Raw genomic sequence first — 24,756 nt, 5'->3', positions numbered from 1 at the left:
GGCCCAGTGGCCGCCAGCCGAGCAGCAGCAGGTGCTGCTCCCGGTGCATGTGCAGCTGCCGGGCACAGGCCTCTAGTGCTAGCCCCAATAAAGCGTGTGCCCCGGGGCGCGGTGCGGCATCTGTGCTGTGTGCATGAGGGGCAGCGGCGGCGTGTGAGAGTCCAGGGCCCTGGCAGTCCCGAGCCCCGGCTGGCAGACACAGGTTTGCAGGCACTTGGGGGAGGGCCTGCTGGGGATAGCCGGCCCGGCCCAACCTGTGCGCAGTGAGGCGACGGGAGACGGGGGAGGGAGGGGAGGGTGCAGCCCTCGGAACTCAGCCTGGCCTGGGAGGGCAGGAGGGGTCTGTGCTAGTGGGTGGGGGGTGGACAGGCAGACGGGAGGTAAAATGTAGTCAACTTTATTCTCCTTAAACCGCAAAATAGAGTCTTTGGTTGTACAAACATCACTAGTTACAGTCTCGCCGAGGTCTCGGCTGGGGTGGGGCAGTTAGTCAGAGGCCAGAATTCCTGCGGGGTCTCTTTAAAATGCTAACCCCCAGGTTAAAAGACTCCGGCAAGGGTGGTGCTGGAGCTGGCAGGGCCCCCACCCCAAGTCTGGGGGAGGCGCCTGCTCCTCTAGGAGGGCACAGGGCCCAGGCCACGGCGCCCAGGCCTTACGGGGCGACGGCTGCTGCAGAGCGCCACATCTTCAGGGCCCACAGCGCCAGGTGCGGGCCTGCCCAGAAGCACCAGAGCCACTTCTCCATCCTCTTCCTGCGGGCCTGGCGGGCAGGGACAGGCGGGCAGTGAGCTGAGGGCAGCTGGGCTCCTGGGAGTTCACCCCAGCCCGGCCCCAACTCACCAGGGCTGGGAGATGGTTCCAGGGACCTCAACTCCTCAGCAAAGTCCGGCGACTGTGATGGGGAGAGTGTTGATCAGGCTGGTGCCAGCCCTGCCCCAAACCACCCACATGGATGTGTGGGCTCCCAGCCCTGAGGCCCACAGAGCCCGGCTGAAGGGGGGAGGGGGATGGAGAAGCAGGGCCACGGCAGAACGCGGGGAGCCCTGCGGGAGCGGATGGAGGCGGTGGCAGGCACGGACGGGGTGGCAGGCATGCAGAGGCCTGGAGGCCAGGTACCTGGATGTCATAGACAGGTCTGGAAGAAGGCAGGGCTGCAAAGGCCCTGTAGTCAAACTTCTTTCCAGACAAGGGCTTGAAAGGACAGCGTGAGGGGAGAGGCAGAGAGTGAGAGGAAGAGGGGGTGAGGGCCAGGGGGGTGCGGGCAGGCCAGACCCCCCCATGCCTCGGGGGTGAAGGGAGGGCATAGCCACCGGCTCCTCACCAGGCGTCCCGGGGAGGTGCTGGTCTGGGGGCCGAGGTCTAGGGGGACAAGAAGCGGGCGTTGGAAGCAGCCCAAGCAGCAGGCTGACCCCCCCACCTGCCCTTACCCACGGACCTTCCAAAGGGGTGGGCGATGGGGTGGGCGCAGGGGAAGGGGCCTCGGCCAGTCGCTCCAGGGGCCCCCGCGTGCCCCGGCCCTCCTGGGACCTGCTGAGGACCATCTGTGCTCGGAGAGCGTCCTGTTCCAGCGACTTCATCCTGCAGAGAACAGCGAGCGGGCAGGGGTGACTCAGGGCAGGAGCAGGGCAAGGCGGCAGGGCGGGGTGGGGACCCCAGGCAGGGGCTTACCTGGCTGCCCTCCACAGTGCACGCTTCTCAGCCTCCAGGGCCCGGCGTTCGGCAGGGGACAGGGCACGCTCGGGTGCTGGTGGCTCCGGACTCTGCACGCGCAGCCGTTCCTGGTGGCGCCGCTCAGCTTTGGCCGTCCGGACCGGGGCGCCGCCTCCCAGAGGTGGGGGGGACGCTGGGCTCTGCCTGGGGAAGGGACAGAACGTGCTGTGTGTGTGTGGGGCACGTGGGGTGAGTCGCGGGCATCTGGTGGGCAGGTGCTCACCTTGAGGAGGGGCTCGGGCCGGCCCAGGGTGGCTCCTCATCCTCCTGCTCCTCCTCGCCCAGCGCCTCCCCGTCCAGGGCGAGCCTCGCTTCGGCCCCAGCCTCTGCCACGTCCCGCAGCATCTGAGCTCTCTTCTGCTGTAGTTTTCTGGCTGCCAGAGGGCAGGGTGGGTCAGGCCGGGCCAGCCTAGACCCAGCCCCCACCCCACTTCCATGCCCCTCACCTTCCTCCTCCTGCATCTTCCGCAGGTCGTCAGCACCCACCAGGGACACACGCTTAGGAGGGCCCTCAGCTTGGGGCACGCGCACCTCCAGCTCAAAGTACTTCTGCCGCTCCCGGAAGGACAGTTGCTCGGGGGAGGCTGCAGGTCCAGGCGTGGGGGGCTGGGGGGAGCAGACCTTGAGGTTTGGCTGGCATTCCTCCGGGACACGGGGGCCCCTGAGCACCCACCCCAACCATGCGCAGCAGAGATGGGTGCTGCTCCCACACACCTGGGCGAGGGCGTCCTCAGGAGGGTGAGAAGTGGGCACGGCCGCGAAGGCCCTGTAGGCCTGCTTCACATTGGCGGGCAGCTCATCCGGGGAAGGCGGGGAAGGCGGCTGGGGGGTGGGGCTCCTGTGAGCTACGCTGGGGCAGCTGTCAGGGCTGCAGCTGTGCTCAACTCGCCACCGGCTGTCCCCACTGCCTGCCTTTGATCCCCACCCACCATCCTGCGGGGGAAGGAGGCTCTGCCACCCCCACCCATGGGACAGAGCACTCACGGAGTGGGGACAACCTCTGCCCCTGAGGGCTGGGGACCCCCTTGGCCACGCCTGAGCCAATGACTGGATCACCCCTGGTTTTGTCTAAAAAAAGGCAGGTGGCAGTGGTGGGGGCGGAGGAGAGCAGGATCAGAGAGGAGAGAGAGAGAGAGAGAGAGAGAGAGAGAGAGAGAGAACCTGGGTGGGGCTGACATCTTGCCTGTGAGGGGCTGAGCTGGGTCTCATGGGTGCTGCTACCTCCACCCTCACATGGCAGTGTGTTGGGGAAGTGCCAATAGTGGGGGGGCAAGGACTCCCAGACAAAAGGCAGGCAGGGGTGCGGCAGGTGGGCCCTGGGAGGCATTGGGCCCAAGACACTGACCGGGGTCTCAGGAGCTTAAGCCCCTCCAAGAACAGCACGCTCAGGCCCCCCACCCCATCGCCAGGCAGTTCTGGCCAGGAAAGCGTCCCTGGCTGTCCTCACACAGGAGGCCCCATGGTAGCAGAGGGAAGACCAGAGTCAATGGCACCCCGCGACAGCCCCGACCCTGTCCTTGGAAGAGGGGCCCTGTGCACAGCAGCCATCTGCTCTGCCCTCCACCCGCCATGGGGTGCGCCCGTTAACTTGGGGACACTCACCTGCTGGCCACTAGGGGAGCAGGGGGCTTCGGCCATCTTCGCTCCAGCTGCTCCAGACGGTACCTGGAAGTAGGCAGTGGGTGGGGTGAGGCTGGGCAGGGCTGTGGCCCCGGAGCAGGAGGGACTGGGGGGCCTGGAAGGCACAGAAGTTCTTCAGTTCCCCAACCTGACTATAGCCCAGGCGACGCCCCAGACACTTGGTCAGCAAGGAGGGGCTTGTCCCCGTCCCCACAGGATGCGGGGGCCTGGGCTGGGCAGCTGCTGTCTCCACGGCAGTGTGCTGGCTGGAGCTTTGCAGGAGAGATGTGAGCAGACAGGACAGCCGGAGGAGGACGGGGAGGGCTCAGGGGAGGGGCCGGGGACAGAGATGCCGGTGGGGAGCCCCTACTTGTGGTGTGAGGCCCTCAGGGTTCAAGTGGCACCCTGACCGCTGCCCCCATGGCTGTGCTGTTGTTCATGAGGATGAAGGGCCTCCTGGGAGCCTCCCTCTCAGCGTAGTCCATGGCCAGAGGAGGCAGGGTCGGGTCCCAAGAGCCCCTGCCTGGCCCCTCACTACCACTCCACCGCTTGGGCAAGGGTCTGGCGGAGCCCATCCCTCAGTCACTCACATTGGGTGGGGCTGGCGGGGCACACCCTCCGGGAGGGTTATTTGTATCTTTAAGGGGAGGGAAGGGCCTGCATATCCTCCTGCCTGTCCCCAGCACCTGCCCCTCCAGCTGCTCCAGCCCGTCCTCCCCTTGGTGCCGTGTGCCTGCCCAATCCCCCAGGAGCCTCCGCCTCCAGCCAGCAGGTGAAGCGCTCACACTGCCACCCCGGCCTGCTCGGTGAGTACAGGAAGCGCCTCGGCCTATGCCACCCATCCGCAGCTCAGGGTGTGGGCGGGGCAGCACCAACATGGCTTGGGTCAAGAATGAGGGTGACATGCACGTGACAGGCTGGGGTAGCCTGCAGGTCAGACGTGGCCTCCTCCCATCCCAGCCCCCGCCCAAAGCTTCCCTCCCCGACGGCCCTGGCGTTCGTCCTGCGGTGGCCGATGAACAGGACAACAGGACGGAGGTGGGGGGCACTGCACACTGGGCACTGACCCTCTGCACGCCACCAGCGCTGGGCACGGCAGCCAGGGCACGGTAGTCCAGCTTCAGGGGCTGCAGACCCCGACCCTGGGGGCAGAGTGGACACAGCACTAGGAGCAGCTCCACGGCGGCACCGGCCAGCACAGGGCACGAGAGGGGGTCCTGGGGGTTACTACCCAGCACCCCACAGGCAATGTGCACCCCACTCCAGTGCCCTGATGGGAGGAGGAGGGACAACCACACTCACCGTGGCTTCTGTGGCCTCGGGCCCCCAGCGCAGGGTCTGTCCAGGCGGCTCCTTCTCCTGTGAGCAGAGCAGACCCGTCAGGCACCAGCGGCCTCGGGCTCCCTGGCCCGGGGGCTGCCAGCTGCGGGCACCTCTGACCTTGCCTGGGCCCTCGGGGCTCAGCTCCCGCTCGATGGAAGAGATGCTCTCCAGGCTGTTCCGGTGGCTGACGCCTGCCGCAAAGGGGTTGGCAATGACACCGGGGGACACCTGAGAAGAGGGTGTGGCTGAGAAGTGGGGACTGCAGCCCGGGGTCCCACCTCTGGGGCCCGATGGGGCCCCAGCCCAGAAGAGCCAGCAACATTGAACACAGGAGCTGCATCCCTCGGCGGGGCTGACCGCATGGCCGGGTCGCCTCGGAGGGCGGTCTGCTGGACCCCCCAGGATGCTGCGGTACTGTCCCCGGTCCGTCCCCATCACAGCTCACGGGGCTGCCGTGGACGTGGCCATGTCTGCACTAGGCGAGACTGTGAAGTTGCATGATGCCTGCCACTTTGCTGACTATGTAAAGTCACCCCCAGGAAGAACTGACAGCCACCAAGATGGGGGAAGGAGGGGCGTGAGTAGTGGATGCTGGAACTGATGGCACAGAGTGGCCCCCTCAGGTGGCAAGGCTGGCTCCAGACCCCAGCGTGAGTACTGGGCAGGGATTCTGGAACAAAGGACACCATGCAGGAGGCCTGGCCAGCTCTGCACTCTACAGAGCTCAGTGACCTATCCCAAGCCAGTGACTGGCAGGGTGGAGGGGAGTCTAGAAAGGAAAGGCGCCCAGGGAGCTCAGGCAGGGCAGAGGAGGGCCAAGGAGACAGGACCAGGACAGGCAGGGGCTTCTGGCTGGACACAAGATGTACTTGGATCCTGAGCCCGGCGTTAACACGGGCAGACGGAACCATGGGAAGAGCTCACTTCCAAGCCCACGGGGGGCAATGGGACTGCTTCAACCCCCACCGCCAGCAGCAGCCAGAAGAGGCCGAGGAGGCAGCACAGTGGAGACAGGCACTGTTCATCACCCTCATCACGGACGGGGTCCCTGCGAAATCAAGGCGCTCTCAGTGTGAGGGACAAACCCAGCCCTATGCTGTTGCTGGTTAAAAACACACGTGAAATGGTAAGTCAGGGGAAGGCAAAGAGATGGCGGGCAGACACGCGGGAGGCACAGAGAGGGGTTGCTCAGGCCAGGGGAGACAGGATGTGAGGTCACAGCTGTCAAGCAGGCAGAGGGATGCTGTCACCACAGAAGAGGCTATTTACAATGATGACACAATCATCATCAACTGTAAGCACTCAACAAGGAAGCAGCTAAACACAGAAAGCAAAGACTAGTAGAAACAGGAGCGCGTCATAAAAGCACGGTTATATGGGGAGACTTAACTATGTCTTCCAGGTTCTCACAGAACTAGGGGGACAAACAACAAACAAGCTGCCTGTCTTCTCAGTTTCTGAAATAACTTAAGTCGAAAAGCCACTGGACAGGTCCGAGAGAGGCTGGGGGCCTGGCAGAGTGGGAGGCGAGGTCACAGGCAGCCCGGCCTCTCTCGTCAGAGAGCTGCTCAGACACAGAGAGGGCAGACCAGGGTGCTGACTCTGACAGCCACGGTGAGCGCATCCTCTTCTCATTCCAGGAACAACCTCGGGGATGACTGGCATGTCCCCTTACCCCCTAGCTCTGGCCCCCGGGAGGTCCTGAGACGATGCCCCAGGAACGCTAGGTCCAGGGCCAGAGTGCAGCTTCTAAGTGTCACCCTCCACTAGAAGGATCCAGTGCTCTGAGAGAAATGGCCGACTCCAGGGCGGGGCAGGGCAAGGAGAGAAGCCCAGCACATCCTGGAGGCTGGAGGCAGAAGGTGAGCAGGTGTGGAGACGGGGGAGGTCGTATCAGAATGACTCAGGTCCTCAGGCCCCTTCTGTGGGCTGAGTCTGGGACAATTTGAGCATCAAAATAAATTACGATGGGAAAAGGCTGTCGCCCATGAAATAAAATGGAAGCTCACTTGTTAATGAAATGGGCTCCCTTGTGAGCCCACGCGAACAGGTAAGCAGACACACGTAAACTGGGAGAAAGGGAAAGCTCAGTGGCAGGCAGCTGCTTGATGAGTGTGGGAGTGGTGGGTGGGTTAGGACTGTCGCCAACCACCTCGGGGCCTGCTCAGAACCATCAAGGTGCTGAGGCTCACAGGTGAAGCTGGATGAGAAACAGCCTGTTAAGTGCTCTGAAAGTACCTCCCACACTTGCTGATTTCAAGGGGCAGGAGTAACTGCAGGGGGAAACCCGGCTGACCTCGCGGTTCAGAGCATCAGCAGTGAGCCCTGGTGGGAGGCACAGAGACACATGGTAGCTCTGGGATAATCCCGGCCAAGATGCACACGCTGAAGCCTGTGAGGGCATCAGACCCGGCGTGGGGGCAATCACCGCCGGAAGCAGGGAGAGCCTATGCCCACCAGAAGCATCAAGGTCAGAGGAATCAGCAGAGACAGGCACACTCCACCTGAAGGAGACTAGAGGGAGGCTCCCGCAACGGAGCACGTCCCGTGCAATGGCTGAGCCATGAACAGGGCTGTGTCACAGGTTCTTTGTCCTGTTTTTGCAACTTTTCTCTCAGTTTAAAATTCATTTATGTATGTGCTTATATTTTTCAGAAAGAAATGGCAGAATAAACCAAAATGAAAAAGATGGTGGCCTCGGAACAGAGAGATGGAGGCTGGTCTTCTGAAGTGACTCTATATAATTTCAGCTTTGGAACCATGTGAAGATTTACACGATTAAGAAACAGATTTTTTGTGGTGGCAGACGCCTGTAATCCCAGCTACTTGGGAGGCTGAGGCAGGAGAACTGCTTGAACCCGGGAGGTGGAGGTTGCAATGCGCCGAGATCATGCCACTGCACTCCAGCCTGGGCAACAGAGTGAGACTGTCTCAAAAAAAAAAAAAAAAAAAAAAAAAGATTTTTAAAAAGTCACCCTAAAAGCTGAAATGAATCAGCCCAACTGTGTATCAAGTTGGTAGCAAAACCACAGAATGATCTCAAGTGGCTGAGAACACAGGATGCGACTGCACGTCCCAGCAGGGCGAACCGTCAGGAAGCAGCCGCCGGGAACTCAGCCCCTCTCCACGCTCCTGCTCTCTGTCGTACCACTGGTGGTGCTGCTTTTGTTTTTTAGAGTCTGTCTTGCCCAGGCTGGACTCAAATTCCTGGGCTCAAGTGATCCTCCTGTTTCAGCCTCCTGAGTAGCTGGGACTACAGGCACATGCCACCACACTCAGCTAATTTTGAAATTAAGGAAAGATTTCATGAGAAAAAGTAGAAAATCACAGAAGTTAGTAAAAACCCTGTAATCTTAAATGAGTTAAACATAACAGTACAAACTCATGATTTTTTCTCTTTCTAAAAACATCCACCTCTCAGTCTCCATCTGCTGCAGAGGCCACAGGCAGTGCCTGAGTCCTGAGCACACCCGGCCCACGGCTAGGAGCCCAACACCCGGCTCCCACAGAAAGGGGCCAGGTCCCACGGCTAGGAGCTCTACACCCGGCTCCCGCCAAGAGGGGCCAGGTCCCACACAAAAATGGTGGAATCCAGGGCTGGGGCAGGCGATACAAAGAATGCCTTGTCGAAGCAGCTGAGGAATGACAGGGTCATGCCACAGGGATGCAGGGCCTTGTTGCCTGTTCAAGGGACATCAAGGGAACGCTATGTTGAAACCCATCAGGAAAACAAAGACGCATGAGTTCACGAAAACCCTAAAAACAGAAAGACACCTCAGGAACCACCTTTGGAAGATTCCAGGGCCCCAGCCTGTTATTCTAAAAACTGACAAAAGGGAAGAACCAAGCATTTGATCTTCCTAGGTCTTTCCTGCAGGAGCTCACGTCAGGACAGAAACAGAGCTAGTGATCTCTTCTCTATAGACAGATCTACAGAAATGTTAAAAGCCGGAGATGCAGTGGGAAAGACTGAAGGATTCTTCCTGAGAGCGGAAATCGAGGAAATGCCAAAAGAAAGGGCAGTCTCTTCTGAAGTTTTATTTGTAATGGTGATGATGACAAGGGAGAGGTGGTCCTGATCAGTATTCAGAAGCTGGCTCTGAAAAGACCATCGACACACAGGACCCTGGTCAGCAAGACCAGGAGGAAGAGGCCACGGACAGCAGGGCCGAGGGGGAGGTGACTGCAAAGGAGGGGGCCCAGTGGGAGAGGACTTGCATCCTCATGCCACACACGCGGGGTAGCGGACAAATCCCCTCAGACAGCGCACAGCCACCTAGGTCTGCGCAGGGGTCTTGGCGCCGACCATGGCGAGGCAGGTCTTTACTGAATCAATCCTCTCGACCCCGAGAAGCAGGCACTGTGGGTGACCCATTGTACAGACGAGGAGACTGAGGAGTAAAGTCAAGCGCCACCCAAGGCCCGACAGCAAGTGAGAGCCAGGCTTAGATGAACTATACATGACCCCCAAAAATGCACAATACTAGAATGCAGGAGACTTAAGCTCTGACAACCAAACATGGGCCACTGCTCCAGAGTGCTGGGGACGTGCAGGCACTCCTGAGCCAATGCCAAGATGGGCTTGCACCGTGAGAAGAAAGTTACAGAACCCAACAGGCAAACCGATGCCCACAGGGCCAGGCGGACACACACAGATGAGTCCAGTGGCCTAAGAAAAATGGGGAAGGGTCACCCATTGAGGCCCCCCCACGCCCATGCTCTGGATTCGGAAACAGAAGGTCCTGTGGGAGCACAGGCCTGGCCGCGCCACGTCTGCTGAGCTTTTTGTGGGAAGCCAAGAAGCTAGACATGGCGTGGACTCCTGATGTGTGAAACCCGCTCCTCTCTCTCAAGCCCCAAGCCTGCTGATGAAACCTCCGTGGGCCGAACAAACCCTACTTAGCAGATAAGAGGACTTGAGAAAACTCAACACCCGCTTCAGATTATAATTCTTACAGGTTATAAACAGAAACAGTAACCCCCCCCCGCCCCAATCAATTTAAAAACTGTTTTAAGAGTCTACAGCAAACATCACACTACAAGATCGAAGTCCCCTAGAGCAAGCCGCTCCTCCACAGGACCAGAGGCTCTGCAGAGGGGAAGCAGGAGAGGCCCGAGGTGGGAAGGGTGACCAGGCTTCTGCCACAAGGTGAAGCCGACTTACAAATCCAGGTGAGGATTTATGAGAATTACCAGAAAGCAAGAGCCAGCTGGGGACACCCTAGAGAAAAACTCAACATAAAGGTCACCCCAAGGCTGGCGCAGGGCTCACGCCTGGAACCCCAGCACTTTGGGAGGTCAGGGAGGCAGGTCATTGGAGCCCAGGAGTTCAAGACAGCCTAGGTAACATGGCAAAAGCCCGTCTCTACAGAAAACGATGAGCCAGGTGTGGTGGTGCGGCTGTAGTCCCAGCTACTTGGGAAGCTGAGGGGGGAGGATCGCTTGAGCCCGGCAGGTTGAGCCTGCAGTGAGCAGCGACCGCGCCACTACTCCAGCCTGGGCGACAGACAGAGTGAGGCCCTTTCTCAAAATGTGTATCTACATACATGCACGTGAAATCCCAGAATTCCAGTCGGCTTTTGCACGGAACTTGGCAAGTTCATTTGTAAGAGAAAACACATGACCACAGAAACTTTTCAAGACAAGAAAAAGGAATGGGTGACTTTGCTGATGAGGATTAGGTATGAGACCTGCTACAAAGTGAGGCATGTGAACGTGTGGCCCAGAAGCAGCTCACAACTCCCTGGGACCACGTCCAGAAACAGAGCTTGGAGCCCACAGGAACTAAACACAATGAGGCCACATTTCCCCCAAACCACTGGGGAAGCGACAGACTGACTATTCGATCAATACTGCGGGGACAGCTACGCATCCAGTTACTTGCAAAGCAATTCCAGGGCTGGGCGAGGGGACATGGCTTGAGTATGGGAGGTGGAAGCTGCAGTGAGCTGTGATTGTGCCACCACACTCCAGCCTAGGTGACAAGCGAGACCTCATCAAAGCAATTCCAGGTGGACCACGGAGCTGTATGTTGTTTAAACTTCCAGAAATACTAGAAGAAAACTGGACAATGTTTTTGTAATCTTGCAGTAGGGAAGATCTTCCCAAGGGAAAAACCAGAATCTGGAAGTCATAAAAGAGTCAGAAGACTTAATTTAAAAATTTAGATTTTTGTAACTCAAAAGATGCCATTTTTCAAAGAAAAACATAAGCAAGAACTGGAGAAAAACACACCTGTACCCACAGAACCAAGATGAGTAACCAGGGCGCTGGACGGGAGCCAGGACAATGACCGAGGGCACGGGCAGCGCTGGGGCGGACAGCGAGCGCCCGGGAAGACGGACGGACGCGGGAAAGAGGCAGTGCTGGGGCGGACAGCAGACAGATGCGGGAAAGAGGCAGCCGTGATAGGGAAGGGGAGCTGGATCGCAGCTCTCAGCCCCACTGCTCGAGGCCCCTGGCCTGCCCAACACAGCAGAAATGGTATCTGCCCCCAACACCAGGGAGGGTGTGGTGGCTCTGTCTGTCGCAGGCCAGAGTGTGAGATCTGAGACCCCTGCCCCTCCGGTGTGTCATGGCAGGCTCGTGCAGGACCTGGCCAGATGCAAGGAAGCCTGTGGCGGACGGCAGTGCCGCACGTGGACGCATGCCGGCTGCAGACACAGCGCTAGCCCTGCCTTCTGCATACCTCACTCTTCCCCAAGGGTGCGCGTGCTCTCTCTTTCTCTAACAAAAACTTCATGAGTAAATGTATCAAATAAAACATGTTTAGACATCCGCTTAAAATAAGTAAATACAAGGCAAGGCCCTTTCTGAGAACCAGATGGTCCAGGGCTTGAGTCCTCAGATAAATCCTTCCCCAGAAACCACCAGGACTCCCTCAAGGACAGGAGGGGAGGTGGGTGACGGCCGGTCCGGGGCCAGCCCCAAGCCCAGCCCCAAGCTCGCCCCAAGCCCGCCCCAAGCCCACCCCAAGTCCAGCGTCCAGCTGTGGAGCGAAAACTAGGAAAGCACTTCCCAGCAGGGGGCCCCACACTGGCTGTGGGTCAGGACACACTCCGTGGCTGTCAGCCGGGCAGAAAGCCACCATCCCAGAGATCCCTTGCAAGACAGAACCAATGTGAGGGGCCGCCCCATCCCAGAGGCTGTTACGGAGAGGAAGCCATGTATGCTGGTGGGGAGAAGTGACAGTCACCGGCCCCCTGTGGACCTGTGTGACCAGCAGGGACACCCTTTGGGAGGAGCAGGTGGCCCCTCCAGGTGAAGACACGTGCCCCTGCCCAGGCATCCACCCAGCTTCAGCTGTGGGTGCCGGCCCTCCAGGACCCACCGTCTTGTGGCCCTGCCGCCCACTCGGGTGGGAAGCCAGCCTGCACACCCGGGTACCGGTGAAAAGCCCTTGGACGCTACTGAGGCCTGCTGCAGACCCCCGGGGACGGCATGGGGAAGACGACGGAAGGGAGATGGGAGCGCCCTGAGAGAGGCCAGGCTTTTCCAGGATTCAGGCCGTGCTGGCAGGGAGGACTCCTGGGGCCCCACCTCACATCCCAACTCCCAGTCTGGGCTTCTGCTCTGGAGTCCAGGAAGTGACGGACCAGCAGTGGGGCAGGAGATCTTGGGGAGGGAGCTCTCTGTTGAAGGGTCACCAGAGGGGCTCGCTGGAGTCAGGCATGGCCCAGGGACGGGCTGAGAGGAGAAAGGTGCCACTGGACACAGGAGCGGGGACCCTCAGAGTCCCGAGGAGTCTGCCTGGCTGGTGGGCTCTGGGCAGGGCTTGGAGTCATCCCTTAGCAGCCTGGTGGGACTCTGCAGGAGTCACCAGTGGCTCCGCTGCTTCTTTTAGGACCAGACCACATAGTGTGCCCCAAACTCACGCCCCTCCCCCCATCCGTTCACGTCCCTCATCCTGCTTGGACCGGGCCTCCGGACAGCTTGATTAGCCAGAGCTCAGCAGAAAGGAAAGGAGGGCCCTACCCCCAGCTCCCTATCCCTCACGGCTGATGCAGAGCCGCAGAGCACCTCCCAGACCCAGAGGCACAGAGGACCCGTCGCCCGCCCTGAGAGGTGTCAGCAGTTCACAACACCTTGGGCTGGGCAGAGGGAGGCCTGGCTCCCAGGCGGGATGGCTGACCTCCAGGGCTGCCGAGGAGCCGGCGTCAAAGCCGTCACAGACCAGCACGGTGAGCGTGTCGCCTACACCACGCAGCAGCTGCACCGCCTCGCCGTGCGTCAGGCCCAGCAGGCTCTGCTGGTTCACCTCCAGCAGCCGCAAACCCACACGCAGCCGACCGTCGCGCCCGGCCGCCCCTGTGGGGCTCACCTGTGGGGAGATGTGGAATGGGAGGGACCTGTTGTGGCGTGGGACGCAGGGCGGGCGGGGGTGGGACCCAGGGCGGGCGGGGGTGGGGTGGCTCACCTTGGAGATGAAGATGCCCTCGTCTGTGGGGTCGCGGGGGTTGCCAGCGTGGCCCCTGGCACCCCCGCGGATGCTGATGCCCAGCCTCTCCCCGGGCGCCTTCTGGATGCACAGCTCCCGTAGGCCTGGGGGCGCCGGGTCCCTCCGCACCAGCAGCGATAGCTCCAGGCACGGCCGGAGCAGGGCGCTGACTGCTTCTTGGTGCGTGGCGTCCCGCATGTCTTGCCCGTTCACTGCCAGGATGCGGTCCCCAACCCTTAGGCCGCTGCGAGCGGCCAGGCCCCGCGGGAGCACCTGTCAGGGAGGAGGGTGGCAGCTGGTGGCTGAGGCCGCTGACCTGCACTGGTACCTGGGATGGGTACGCCTCTCACAGAACCGCCCGGGTGGGCTGCCCTACCTTGGAGATGAATACACCAGGCTCCTGCACACCAAACGGGTGGCTGGAATGGTCGGAGCCTCCGACAATGCTAAGCCCCAGAGGGCCCCCAGCTCTTGGCAGACGGATCTCCTGGGGATACGGGCGGGACAAGGACAGGCCTCGGTCAGGACAGGGAAAGGGTGTGGGAGGCTCCCAAGAGTCCATCCTGGTCCGTGGGGATGGTGGGTGGGGGCTGCCCTGATGTACCCATGGGGGTTTCTGCGCCACCAGTGTTCTGCTGTCCAGGCAGGCACAGCATCAGGACAACACCCTTGCTGACTGTGGCCGTGTGGCTGCCCAGGAGCCTGTGTCAAGGGGACCACACAGAGGAATCTGGCTGTGGGCAGAGCCCCGGCCTCGAGGGGCTGCAGGGGAAAGAGCCCCAGCCTCAAGAGGCTGCAGGGGAAAGGGCCAGCAGGCCGGCTTCCCACCCGGAGGAGACGGCAGGGCCGCAAGAGGGCAGGTCCTGGGAGGGCCAGTGCCCACGGCTGAAGCTGGGTGGGTGCCTGGGTGGGGGCTTGTGTCTCACCTCCACTGGGTATGGCCCTTCCAAGGTGGCGGCCAGCAGGCTGGGGGCCAGGCTCGGCAACCCAGGCTCCCCGGGGGTGGCAGTGGTTATGCTGGTGGTGGTGGTGCTGGTGATGGCAACAGCAGCGGTGGGGAGTGAGGAGGAATGTGGCGGAGGACTGGGAGGAAGAGGGCCCCCAGCCTCCCGCTCCAGCAGCAGGGCGATGGTGGGGGAGGCAGCAGTCAGCAGGGAGACGGCGTGGTCATGCCTGGCCTCAGTCACGTCCACTCCATTAATCTGTGGGAGCATGCCCGCATCAGGGAGGCCCACGGGTAGGATGGGACCGAGGGCGCAGGGTGGGGCAGGGTGGGGCCCTATCCCCACTCACAGAGAGGACGCGGTCGCCAACCTGCAGTGTGCCCGCACGGTGAGCAGCACCGCCCTCGGCAATGCGGGAGATGAAGATGCCCTGCAGGGGAGCGTGGAGGAGGAAGGGCTGCCGGTGAGGCTGGGGTGCGGCTGCCAACTCTGGAGCAGCCCTCCCTGGCCCTGAGCCCCGGCCTCACCGCATCACCAGCCCGGTATGGCGTGGAGCCTTTCCCGCCAGCAATGCTGAAGCCCAGCCCCCTCTCGCTGCGTGCCAGGCAGGCCACGTGGCGCTGACGGAGGGGCCCAGGGCTCTCAGCTGGGAGCAGGGGCAGGCGCAGCCCCCCTCCCCGCCGCTCCCGGGGGCTGTAGTCGTCCTCAGGTCGCAGAGGCGTGATGGTGACCGCGTTCTCAGGCTCCACCATGCGCTCCCGCCACACTCGCATCTGCACGGCAGTGCCGGCCCCCCTGAGCGCCTCCACGGCCTCATGGTGCTCGGCGCCCTGGAGAGCCACGCCATTCACCTGCGGGCCAGAGGCCACGTGCATGTCAGGACCCATGGCAGCCACCTACAGCCACACGCTGGGGGCTGCAGACGCTCCCTTCAGGAGGGGGAGACTGAAGCACAGGGCAAGGGGAAAGGCCCCAGGCTCCGACACCCTAGACCTTCACCCACAAGGTTCCTTGTGGGCACCACTGACCCCTGCCCTACTAGGTCCTCAGAAACCTGGTGTGGGCAGCCCAAGGGCCAGGACACAGATTGGCCACGGGAGGCAGGCAGATGCCCCCACGGCCAGGCCACACGTGGCCCTGTTCCTGGATACCTCCTCCCCATCTGAGCAGTCCCATATACACCTGAGATCACTGGGTTACTGACCCCCACCCCCACCCAACACCCAGGAACAGGAGTTCCCATGCAAAGCTTAGAAGAGCTGAGCAGCAGATGCAGCATCTGAGCCCTGGGCAGACGCCTCCTGGCTGGGCTCCAGGGCCCTCGCCTGTCCTCAGTGTGTCCCTACAAGAAGGGCGCACACCTCTCTAGAGCCCCCTGATGCCCATGCCCAGGCTGGACAGCCAGGTGCCCAGGCGGGGGCTCCAGGGCCCCCATACAGGGTCCCAACCCCACCAGACCTGCCAGCAGCCTGACCCCTCTTGGTCAGCCCAGGAGCGGCCCCTCCTGTGAAGGCTGCTGTGCCCAGTGCAGCTGCTGCCCTACCCACTGGTAGAAACACACACCTGTACCCAAGGAACAAAGATGAGCGACCAGGGCACCAGATGGGAGCCAGGGTGACAACGGAGGCCCAGGCGGCTCCTACTCTCCTGGGTTTACAGGTTCTGTGGCTTCACCCAGAAGTCTCAAGTGTCCTGTGCTTGGAACTCTGGGGGAGGCCGGGAGGAGACAGCCAAGCACCCTAATACCAGGGACCGTGTACCTCCAGAGGGCACAGCTGCCACTCGGGGCTGAGAGGTTCCCGACTCACCTCCAAGAGCTTGTCACCCACGCGGACTCCAGCCCGGGCCGCAGGGCCTTCCTCGGACACCCGAGAGATGAATATGCCCTAGGGCACAGACACGAGCTTGGCAGGAGCCAGGGAGAGGGGCCCGTGGTCCTGCCCCTTCCGCAGAAGACCCAGGAGGGGAAGACCCACTCCCAGCAGCCCCTAGCCCTGGCCAGCAGGACTGCGCTCTGGCCACTGTGGGATCCTGAGTGCCAGGGAAGGAGCAGGTCAACCCCGAGAAAGGGCCCATGGCCCCACGTCTGGTACACAGGCACCTGGTGAGAGAAGAGGGGCTGCGAAGAGAGGACAGACCCAGGCACCTTCAGGTTGCCCTTGGACTTTGGGATCCCACGACAGCTGGTGCCCTGGGCCAGCCCGTGTCCCCGGAGTGTGAGAGTGTTTTCAGGGCAAGGGGCCTGTGTGCCGCTGGTGTGAACTATGGAGGGGACGGGCCGGTGGCAGTGCAAAGGCCCTCCTAGGCAGTGCTCACCTCGTCGTCCCCCTTATAGGGTGTGGAGCCCTTGCCGCCCGCAATGCTGATGCCCAGGCCCCCAGTCTGCCGCAGGATGGTGAGGGCCAGCTGGAAACAGAACAAACGGGGCGTCCAGGGAGGGCCGCAGTGCGGCTGCCTATGCTCTCAGACGCTATTTCTGGCTTTACCCTGGGCAGCTGAATGGGGCCTCATACCACTCACCAGCCAGGGCCAGCACAGATACCAGCTGCAGAAGCCCCAAGACCCCAGCAGGAGGGCACTGCTCTGCGAAGTGTGGTGGGCTGGGGCTTGCCCACCTCTGGGTGATGGAGGCCCGAGGCCCCCCTGCCACCCTCCAGAGGGTGAGGGCTGCACCGCCTCTGCAGGCAGGTAAGGCTCAGAGTGCCACAGGCGGCTGACGGGAGTCAGACCAGCCTCTCTGCTTGCCCCTGCCAAGACAGGCTGCCCCAGGCAGGAGGTGTCCTGATCCTGGAGCCCAGCTCGATCTGAGAGCTCTTTTGGGAGGGATCTGCGCTTGAGCAACAGGGGCGGGGAGAGGCGTGAGCCCACAGCCCGGGAAGCAAGGCCAGCAGCGGCCCGGCCAGAGCGCAGAGTGAGCAGTACAGACCTCTTCCTCCTCAATGCGAGCAGGCTCTATCAGCAGGTTATTGGCCTGGTCAAACGACACCCCCTGTTAGGACAGGACCAGCGAGGCATGCAGGTTAGCCACCGCCACGACCGCCACCACCGCCTCACCCAGCCCCGCCACGAGCAGAAAGGACAGAGGAGACCACACCAAGCTCCCTCGACTGCCCTGGCACAGGCGCCTCCATCCTGGAAACGTGACACCGCACACCTGGGGACAAGCAGGGCTTGCCAGGGGCTCCAGAGCTGAGCCGAGCCCCACCTGGCTGTCCGTGCTGTGGCCCCTCCAGGCCCCCGCGGCTATTATGCCATTGGCCCACACTCAGGCTCGGGGTGTCTTCAAGCGCAAGGAGAGTGGGACCCAGGGACTCCCCCGGCATCTGAGTTTGCCCAGACAGCAGGTGAGACTCTTTGTGAGCCATGGAGAGAGGAGACTTGAGGGCCAGGGAGGGACACACTGGCGCCCCAAAGGCCTGTGTGGCACCTCAGGAGGGCCCGACAAGGCAGAACAGAGCCGTCAGCGCCTCAGGCCTGCAGCCAGTGCCTAATGCAGGGAGGATCCCAGGAGAGCCCAGGGATCTTAGGAGAGGAACAGACCCTGCCCTCGGACCACTACATGTGCAGACAGGTCCCGGAGGCCCACAAACGGTGGGCAGCCACGCTTGGTTTCTGTGAACTCTGTGCCCGCCAGCAGGTCGGGCAAATACTGGCCAGCAGAGCAGCCTCTGGCACTGAGACCAACACCAGGGCAGGCCTGGGCCCCAAGCACGGACCGAGACCAATGCCAGGGCAGGCCTGGCCCCCAGGCACAGACTGAGACCAACGCCAGGGCAGGCCCGGGGTCTGGTGAGAGTGGCCGCGATGCCGACTCTCACAACGTGTCCACCATCTTCTCCGGGTGGCCAGGGGCCAGTGGGTCAGGCCTCAGCCCTGCCCCTACCGCAGCCCTGGGTGCCCAGAAGGGCCAGGGGAATTTGGGTCAGGCAGGGGTGAGGCTGACACCCACCTTGACAGAGGGCGCAGAAGCCACGGGCCCCTCCTTGTCCTCCTCCTCAGTGCTGGCCTCCTCCTCTTCAGCCCTGTTTTCCTCCTCTTCCTCTTCCTCCTCCTCCCGAGGACTACCCTCTTCCTCCTCCTCCTCCTCCTCCTTCTGGGCCCGAGGAGCCCAGGGTGTGTGGGGGCCATTGTGCCAGCCCCCGGGAGCCACAGGGCCCTCCCCATCGGGCTGCATGCCCTGCAGCAGAGCCACAACGGCCTCCGGCTGGGGCAGCTTGGAGATCTTGAAGTGCTTTTTGTAGTGAGGCGTGTCCTTGCGGATGAGCCGCTGCCTCCCGCCCGGCAGGGTCCAGGGGGCCTCAGGCTGCCCCTCCTCGCTCTCCCGGTCATCCCCGGGCAGCAGTGCGTCCTCCGCAAAATGCACTGCAGGCTATGCAGACACAAGGGTGAGGGTGGCCCCAGTTCTGTGGCTGTGCTTCCACAGGAAGGCCCTGCTAAGCAGTGTGGCCACAGACAAGGGCTCTGAAAGGCTCCCTGCCACACAAGGACTCAGCATTAACTGACCAGTGAGGGGCACGTGTCTCAGCCCTGAGAAAGGCAGAGGGCCAGGGGCTCATCCTGGAGACACACGGCGCCCCAGATGGAAACGAAGGGGTGCACCAAGGCCTGACACCAGGGAGACCACAGGGATTCAGAAGGGAGTCCAGGGTGGAGGTAGGGTCCGTGAGCCGAGCTGTCAGGGCAGACCCTCACCCCACCTAGGGTGGCAGCTCTCCAGGGCACCCCCACAGCACGGCCCTGCACCACCTGCAGCCACTCTGTACAGGGCAGCTCCCCGAAGCATCAGCAGGGCCCAGCCACTGCCTGCACCAAAACTGACCCCAGCTGAGGCCCTGCAGGGGAGGCAGCGCCCACCCAGCAGGTCCAGCCTCCTGCCCCCTTCCTGCCAATCCATACCTCCTCATAGTCCTCTTCGGCGTCTTCCTCCCCACCAGCGGTCGTGGCTTCCTGCTGGCTTCCACCCTGTGCCTCAGCCAATGGGCCCTCGGGCTCAGCCTCAGAGACCGTGCTGGCAGACGGGCGAGAGTCTTCACTCAGGCCAGACTCGGCACTCAGCCGCTTCTCCTGCGGCAGGAAGTGGGGTCAGGCTCCCGACTCACAGGCTGGCCACCTGGGATGCCCCTCACGTGGCAGTCCTTCCCTCAGCTTCCCACTGCCCTGACCAGGCACTGTTAATAGGCTCACACCCTCACAGCTGCTCCCTGTCCCAGCCTGCCAGGAAGCCACACGCCTCCAAAGCCTTGGGTGGGCAAAGCCATGGTTCCACAGCCCAGCCCAATGAAAGCCTTTTCTAAAACGAACAAGGACCACACAAGTTCCCAGAAGCATCCCAGCCCGATATGAGCCGCCTCCCCTCCCATGTGCGGCTAGCCCCACATACCCTACCCCAGCCCAGATGACTGGTTTGGCTGCACCCAGGAACTCACAGCGTGCATGTCACAGCTGTGAGAGCAGAGTCAGGCCTGCTCTGTCCCAGCCCCAAACCCCTTCCCAGGTGCCGATGATACCCTGGCCGGTTCCACCAGAGGCCCTTCCCAACAAACAAACCTCATTCCCTGTGCTCCCAGGGCAACCCACCTCTGGTTCTCCCCATACTCCAGCCCCACAGACCCGCCCTGCACAACCTGCATGTCCACCTCGGTACCTTTCACCCAACCGGCCCTGCAGCTCCACGTCCCTGAACCCTGTCATCGGCCTCATCTCTTGTTCCTTCTCCGTGCTGCCCTGGCCCTTAAAGCCCCACTTCCAGGATGGACCGGACCACCACAGCTCCCGAGGGCAGTGGCCCGTCAGGTTGCCGTGGCTCCATGCCCACCTCCTCCGCAGGCAAGGGCGACCCAGGGTCTGGCTGGCAAGGACAGGCCTCGCTCCGCCGCCCCTCGATGCTCCTCTTCATCACCTTGAGCTCGCTGGGGTGAGGTGTGGCCCGGCGCTGCAGGCCCTGCGGTGGGGACAGGGGTGAGCAGCAGCCACAGGGCAGGGATCAGGCAGAGGTTCACCCCTCAGCTCCCCACCCTCATACCCGCTTCTCGGCTGCAGCTTCCTCAGCATCCTCATCACCTGTGGGGGCCTCCAGGAACTGGATGACGCTGACGCGGCTCGGGGGGGCATCACTCCAGCTCTCCGAGAGGCTCCCCTGCTGCCCAGCATCCTCTGTAGCAGGTGAGCGTCAGGACCCAGGCTGGTCCCCGAGCCCTGCCTGAGGGCCACCCTGCGCTAAACACCAGTTGCCAACAACCTACCGAGGCTGGATGGGGGCTGCTGGGGCAGCAAGTAGCAGGTGAGCACCTTCTCGCCAGTCCGGGCGTCATCCTCTGTCTGGAACCGCAGCATGGGCTGCGCCTGGTTCTCTGCCAGCCACAGGGCCTTGAGGTTGAGGTGGGTGAGCGCGAACGGCAGACTCTGCAGCCTGCGGGCCAGGCGGGCAGTCAGCAGGCGTTGGGGCCACAGTCTGGCCTGCGGGGCAAGGCTGGCACTCACCGGTTCCCTGCCACATCCAGCACGTGCAGCTCGGCCGTGTGGGCCAGCTCCGGCGGCAGGACGGCCAGGCGGTTGTCCCTCAGGGAGAGCACGCTGAGTGCCGCGCAGCCCCCGATCTCCGGCGGCAGCGTCTCCAGGTGGTTCCGGTCCACGTTGAGGTTGGTCAGCTTCGTCAGCTTTCCCAGGGAGCGCGGCAGGGCCTGGCCGGGAAGAGGAGGTCAGAGGATGCTTAAGGGCTTGCTAGGGGTAGGAAGGAGATGACAGCCCCTGGGGGGAGGGCACAGACACTCCAGGTCAGCTCCAGCCAGGGTCCCTCGCAGCCCTTGGAGACTTGAACAGGGACCCGACCATAGAGGCTGTCTCCAGCCCACTCCATGCCCTCTGCTCCCCAAGCTCTGGCCACTGACCTCAGCCTTCAGTCCCCACCACCAAAACATCCCCCCAGTCATCCCTGGCCCTCTCCCATGGGCTCCCTGGACTACCTGCGAGGCTACACCCTGTGAGCCTGTCTGGTGCCCCACTGGTCTGCTCTGTCATCCCTAGGGCGCCCCAGGCCCCCAGTTCCAGCCTGCTCAGGGCCAGCCCCTTCCTAGGGCCCTGAACCCCAGAATCCCTTTCTCCCTCTCCTCAATGAGGATGCCCCCATGGAAACTCCCATGAACACCCTACCCACGGCTAGCTCCTGTTTTCCAGCCTGGGGATGGCAGCACCATCGTCCTGAGCCCCGGCCCGGGACCTCAGCTTGCCTTGCTTCATGAGGGGCAGGTAGATGCCCCTGGGGAGCAGCCTGCTCCCCACCTGTCTTCCCTATAGGCAAATCAGTTCCTATCCCTGCCTCTTCTGCAACCACTCCACGGTGTTACAACACGTGCCGGAAAAGACAAGACCTGGATTCTCCACAGTAAAAGGCAAAGGCGCCTGCCCTGGCCTCACTGCCCCGCCTCACCTCTGGCCAGCATGCTCCCGCTCTGACAGGAGAAGGGCCCTTCCCGAGTGGCTCCACGAGTCAGGCTGCCACCAGCACCCCCCAGCAGCGCACACAGGCTGATGCCCCGCCCTTGTTCCACACGCCCGACGGCCCCATCCTTTCTGCCTCCCGAGCCAGACCCTACCATCAGCAGGTTCTCCGTGAGGATCAGCTCTGAGAGGTTCTCACAGTCCCCGATGGCCTCGGTCACCTCACACAGCCGGTTCTGGTCTACCTTTAGGATGGACAGCTGCTTCAGCTGACCTGGCACCGGGGAGACAGGGTGACATGGCTGAGCACAGGTCCCAGACGTGCCTTACCCACTTGGCTAAAGGCGCTCTCAAGGCAAACAGCAAGGCCCCCAGCCCCTCTTGCCGCCGCCGTACTTCGGGAGGACCCTACCTACCTACCTTGCCCCCACAGCCTGACCCAACCTCCTCTGAGAAAACACCAGGCCCCAGTGACGCTGCCCACCCTGCTGCCCTCACAGGCTCCACCGCCCCCTCCAGCACCACCAGCTGCCTCCTCAGCCTTCGGGGCTGCCCCAGGGTCCCACCTCCCCTCCTCTCCTCCGGGACAGCTCCCAGAGCCTGGGCAGACTCAGGATCCTCCTGTGTTCCATACCACACACAGCCCCGACGCCCCATGCTCCTCCCAGGGCCAGGCTCTGTGTGCCCCACCCGGGCACCCCCAGATGCACTAACCGATGCCGTCGGGCAGCCGCCGCAGCAGGTTCTGGGACAGCAGCAGGTCAGTGAGCAGCACCAGCCCGCCGAGCTCAGCAGGCAGCTCCTCCAGCCGGTTTTCCGACACGTCCAGGCACACCAGACGCCGCAGGTTCCCAAGCTCCTGCAGGTAGGCGGAGAGTCAGAGTGTGGATGGGCACGAAGCAGGGGGCCAGCCCCGCCCTGACTCACCGGGGGCAGTGCTGACAGCTGGTTCCGGTCAAGCCACAGCTCCCGAAGATTAGGCAGAGCCCCCAGGGTGTCCGGCTGCAAGAAGGAACAGAGAGAATAGTGACTGCAGGGCAGGGCCTCCTGCTGTGCCATGCCCAGGAGACTACATGGCCCCACGCGCAGCTCCCCCCGCCTGCCCTCCTGATGTGCCCCTTGCTGTTGGATCTGCTCGCTGTCCCCCTTTCTTTGCCCTTGCTTCTCGTGGCCCGCCCTCCGGTCTCCGCCCTGTCAGGCCTCTGCGCACCAGCACTTCCAGGTCGTTGCCTCCCAGATCCAGCTGTTCCAGCTTGACCAGAAAAGACAGGGACCTGCAGAGAAAGCAAGGTGGGGGTGGGGCCGTGCAGCCCTGGTCCCTAGGCTGTGGCCCTGCCCTGGCGGTTGGGAGAATGCCCGTCACACTCACGCTGGCAGGGACTTGAGCAGGTTCTCCCGGAGCTCCAGGGTCACCAGGTTGGCGAGGCTAAAAGAGACACCAAGAGCTGAGGCACGAGAAAGGCAGGCAGTGGTGGCAGGGGCAGGGCCAATCCAAGCCCCCCACCCCACCCTGACTCCACGTGCGAGGGCACTCACTTGCCCACATCCCCGGGCAGTGCCTGCAAGGACACATCATTCAGGGCCAGGTGAGCCAGGCTGCGCAGCTGAGTGAAGCCATCGGGGAGCCTGGATGGGAGGAAGCAGAGGCTGTCAGACAACCAGACCACATCTGTGGATCCACAGCCCCTACCGACCCCACCACAGGCTGCCACCCACCTGGAAAGGGGGTTCCCGCTGAAGTCCGCGATCTCCAGAGCTTTGCAGAATTTGATGCTCTCTGGGATCTCAGGGATATCTGTTACAGAGGATCACAGTGGACAGATGCCACGGCCTGCAGGGCGTCTGCAGCCCCAGCAGACGCTCCCCAGACTCCACCCAGCCCCTGCCCAGGCTCCCCACCGTTCCGGGACACGTCCAGCTCCACCAGCTGCATGAAGTTGGCCACCTCGGGAGGTAACCGCTGGATCTCGTTGTCGCTCAGGCCCAGCTTGCGCAAGTTCAGCAGCCGGAAAAAGGGCTGTGGGCAGGGAGGACACGGACTCTGTGGCAGAGGCCACTCCAGAGCAGAGAAGAGCTCCTGGACATGTGGGTTTCACAAGCCAAGGGTCCCGAGGCCTCTGCCTGCTCCAGGTCACACAGGATCTTAGGGTCTAACCATGACACCCCATTTGTGGCAAGAAAAACAAAGAAACACACGGTGCACATGCCCACTTTGTCCACCTCCCTCCACTCTTCACACCAGCCTCTGCTCTGAGAAAGCACCTGCTGGTGACCAGACAAGACTCCAATCCCCTGCACTGTGTCTTATCTCAGGGCCCACCCAGGCCCTAAACCACTTCTGCCACCCTCCAGGGGCTCACACTGGTCTCTGCTACTGCATCCCAATAACAAGCCTGGCCTGGTTCTACAGCAGAAACTCAGTAAATGCTCCCCCCAAAAACGATAACAAAAACAGTAGAGTACCACAGGTACGGTGCTATGCGCAAAGCCTGCAGGTGGCCACGGAGGACCGAGCTGTCACTGCCAGGGCCAAAGCAGGGTCACATTCTTTGGGACACCCAACCCCTAGGTATTGCCCACTCAGCACCCCATCTCCAGAAAAGAGATACTTCTTAATCTGTTTTCTCCAGCCTCCTTTCTCGGAGCAGCCTTAGGAGAGCAACTGACCATGAGAAGCAAGAGCAAAGAAGGACAGCGAGCAGATCTGAGTGCGAAGGCCACATCAGAAGAACTCCCCCACTCACCCCTGCATCCAGGAAGAAAAGGAGAGGAGGCCTGGACCCCACCTCCAGAACAGCCCAACAAGCTAGTACTGCTCATCAGTCACCTGAATCGAAGTTCCACCCTAATCCCATCGACCCCCCCAAATCCCCATGGGTTTCATTCTCAGGCTCCTCCTCCAGGCTCGGTGACAATCGCTATCCCCAGGCAAGCACCTGATGACCGCTGCCACCTGCGCCAGCGAGGGCGGCTGGGAGAGGAGGGTGGGGCTGGCTGGGGTGGGGACCTGGCCAGTGCAAACCAGCAGGGCCGGCTGGAGGCTGCGGTGGCTCGCCCGGGCAGATTCTGCCACCGGCGGAACCAGGTGCGGGCAGCCGCTCACCTTGGGCAGCTCGCGCAGCTGATTGGCGTCGAGCAGCAGCTCCTCCAGGCTGCGGCTGTAGCGGTAGATCTCCTCGGGTACGGCCTGCAGCGAGCAGTGCCGCTTGTCCACCGACTCCACGTGCCGGTTGCAGCGCCACAGCGGGATGCACTTGAGCATGGTGCGGGTGGGCGGCGCGGGCT

General features: G+C 62.4%; 1 protein-coding gene across 3 annotated transcripts; it reads right to left on the bottom strand.

Moving 5' to 3' along the window:
- Window positions 1-376: 376 nt before the first annotated feature.
- On the bottom strand, window positions 377-24,734 carry SCRIB (scribbled planar cell polarity protein). Of its 3 annotated transcripts, XM_011938051.1 has the most exons (37): window positions 24,575-24,734; window positions 23,371-23,488; window positions 23,188-23,266; window positions 23,008-23,097; window positions 22,841-22,897; window positions 22,682-22,745; window positions 22,399-22,473; window positions 22,186-22,330; window positions 21,627-21,745; window positions 20,515-20,714; window positions 20,277-20,443; window positions 20,057-20,187; window positions 19,850-19,975; window positions 18,931-19,098; window positions 17,984-18,403; window positions 16,961-17,023; window positions 16,351-16,440; window positions 15,843-15,920; window positions 14,562-14,885; window positions 14,384-14,464; window positions 14,017-14,292; window positions 13,467-13,577; window positions 13,070-13,363; window positions 12,785-12,973; window positions 4,771-4,881; window positions 4,633-4,689; window positions 4,398-4,472; window positions 3,313-3,375; window positions 2,425-2,532; window positions 2,157-2,316; window positions 1,934-2,084; window positions 1,669-1,854; window positions 1,436-1,578; window positions 1,322-1,359; window positions 1,117-1,191; window positions 841-892; window positions 382-760 (listed from the first exon to the last, which is right to left on the bottom strand). In XM_011938051.1, the coding sequence occupies exons 1-37, from the start codon at window positions 24,731-24,733 to the stop codon at window positions 615-617; spliced, it is 4,989 nt and encodes a 1,662-aa protein (XP_011793441.1). In that variant the 5' UTR covers window position 24,734; the 3' UTR covers window positions 382-614. The 3 variants fall into 3 exon arrangements, with proteins under 3 accessions (XP_011793442.1, XP_011793441.1, XP_011793443.1); XM_011938052.1 differs by lacking the exon at window positions 1,117-1,191 and having other exon boundaries at window positions 377-760; XM_011938053.1 differs by lacking the exons at window positions 1,117-1,191; window positions 24,575-24,734 and adding an exon at window positions 24,216-24,549.
- Between the last annotated feature and the right edge of the window lie 22 nt (window positions 24,735-24,756).

The sequence above is a fragment of the Colobus angolensis genome, unplaced genomic scaffold (assembly GCF_000951035.1).
Source record: "Colobus angolensis palliatus isolate OR3802 unplaced genomic scaffold, Cang.pa_1.0 Scaffold17, whole genome shotgun sequence".
NCBI classification, from domain to species: Eukaryota; Metazoa; Chordata; class Mammalia; order Primates; family Cercopithecidae; genus Colobus; species Colobus angolensis.
Note: the sequence above shows the minus strand (reverse complement) of the source record. Positions and strands in the feature narration are given on the sequence as shown.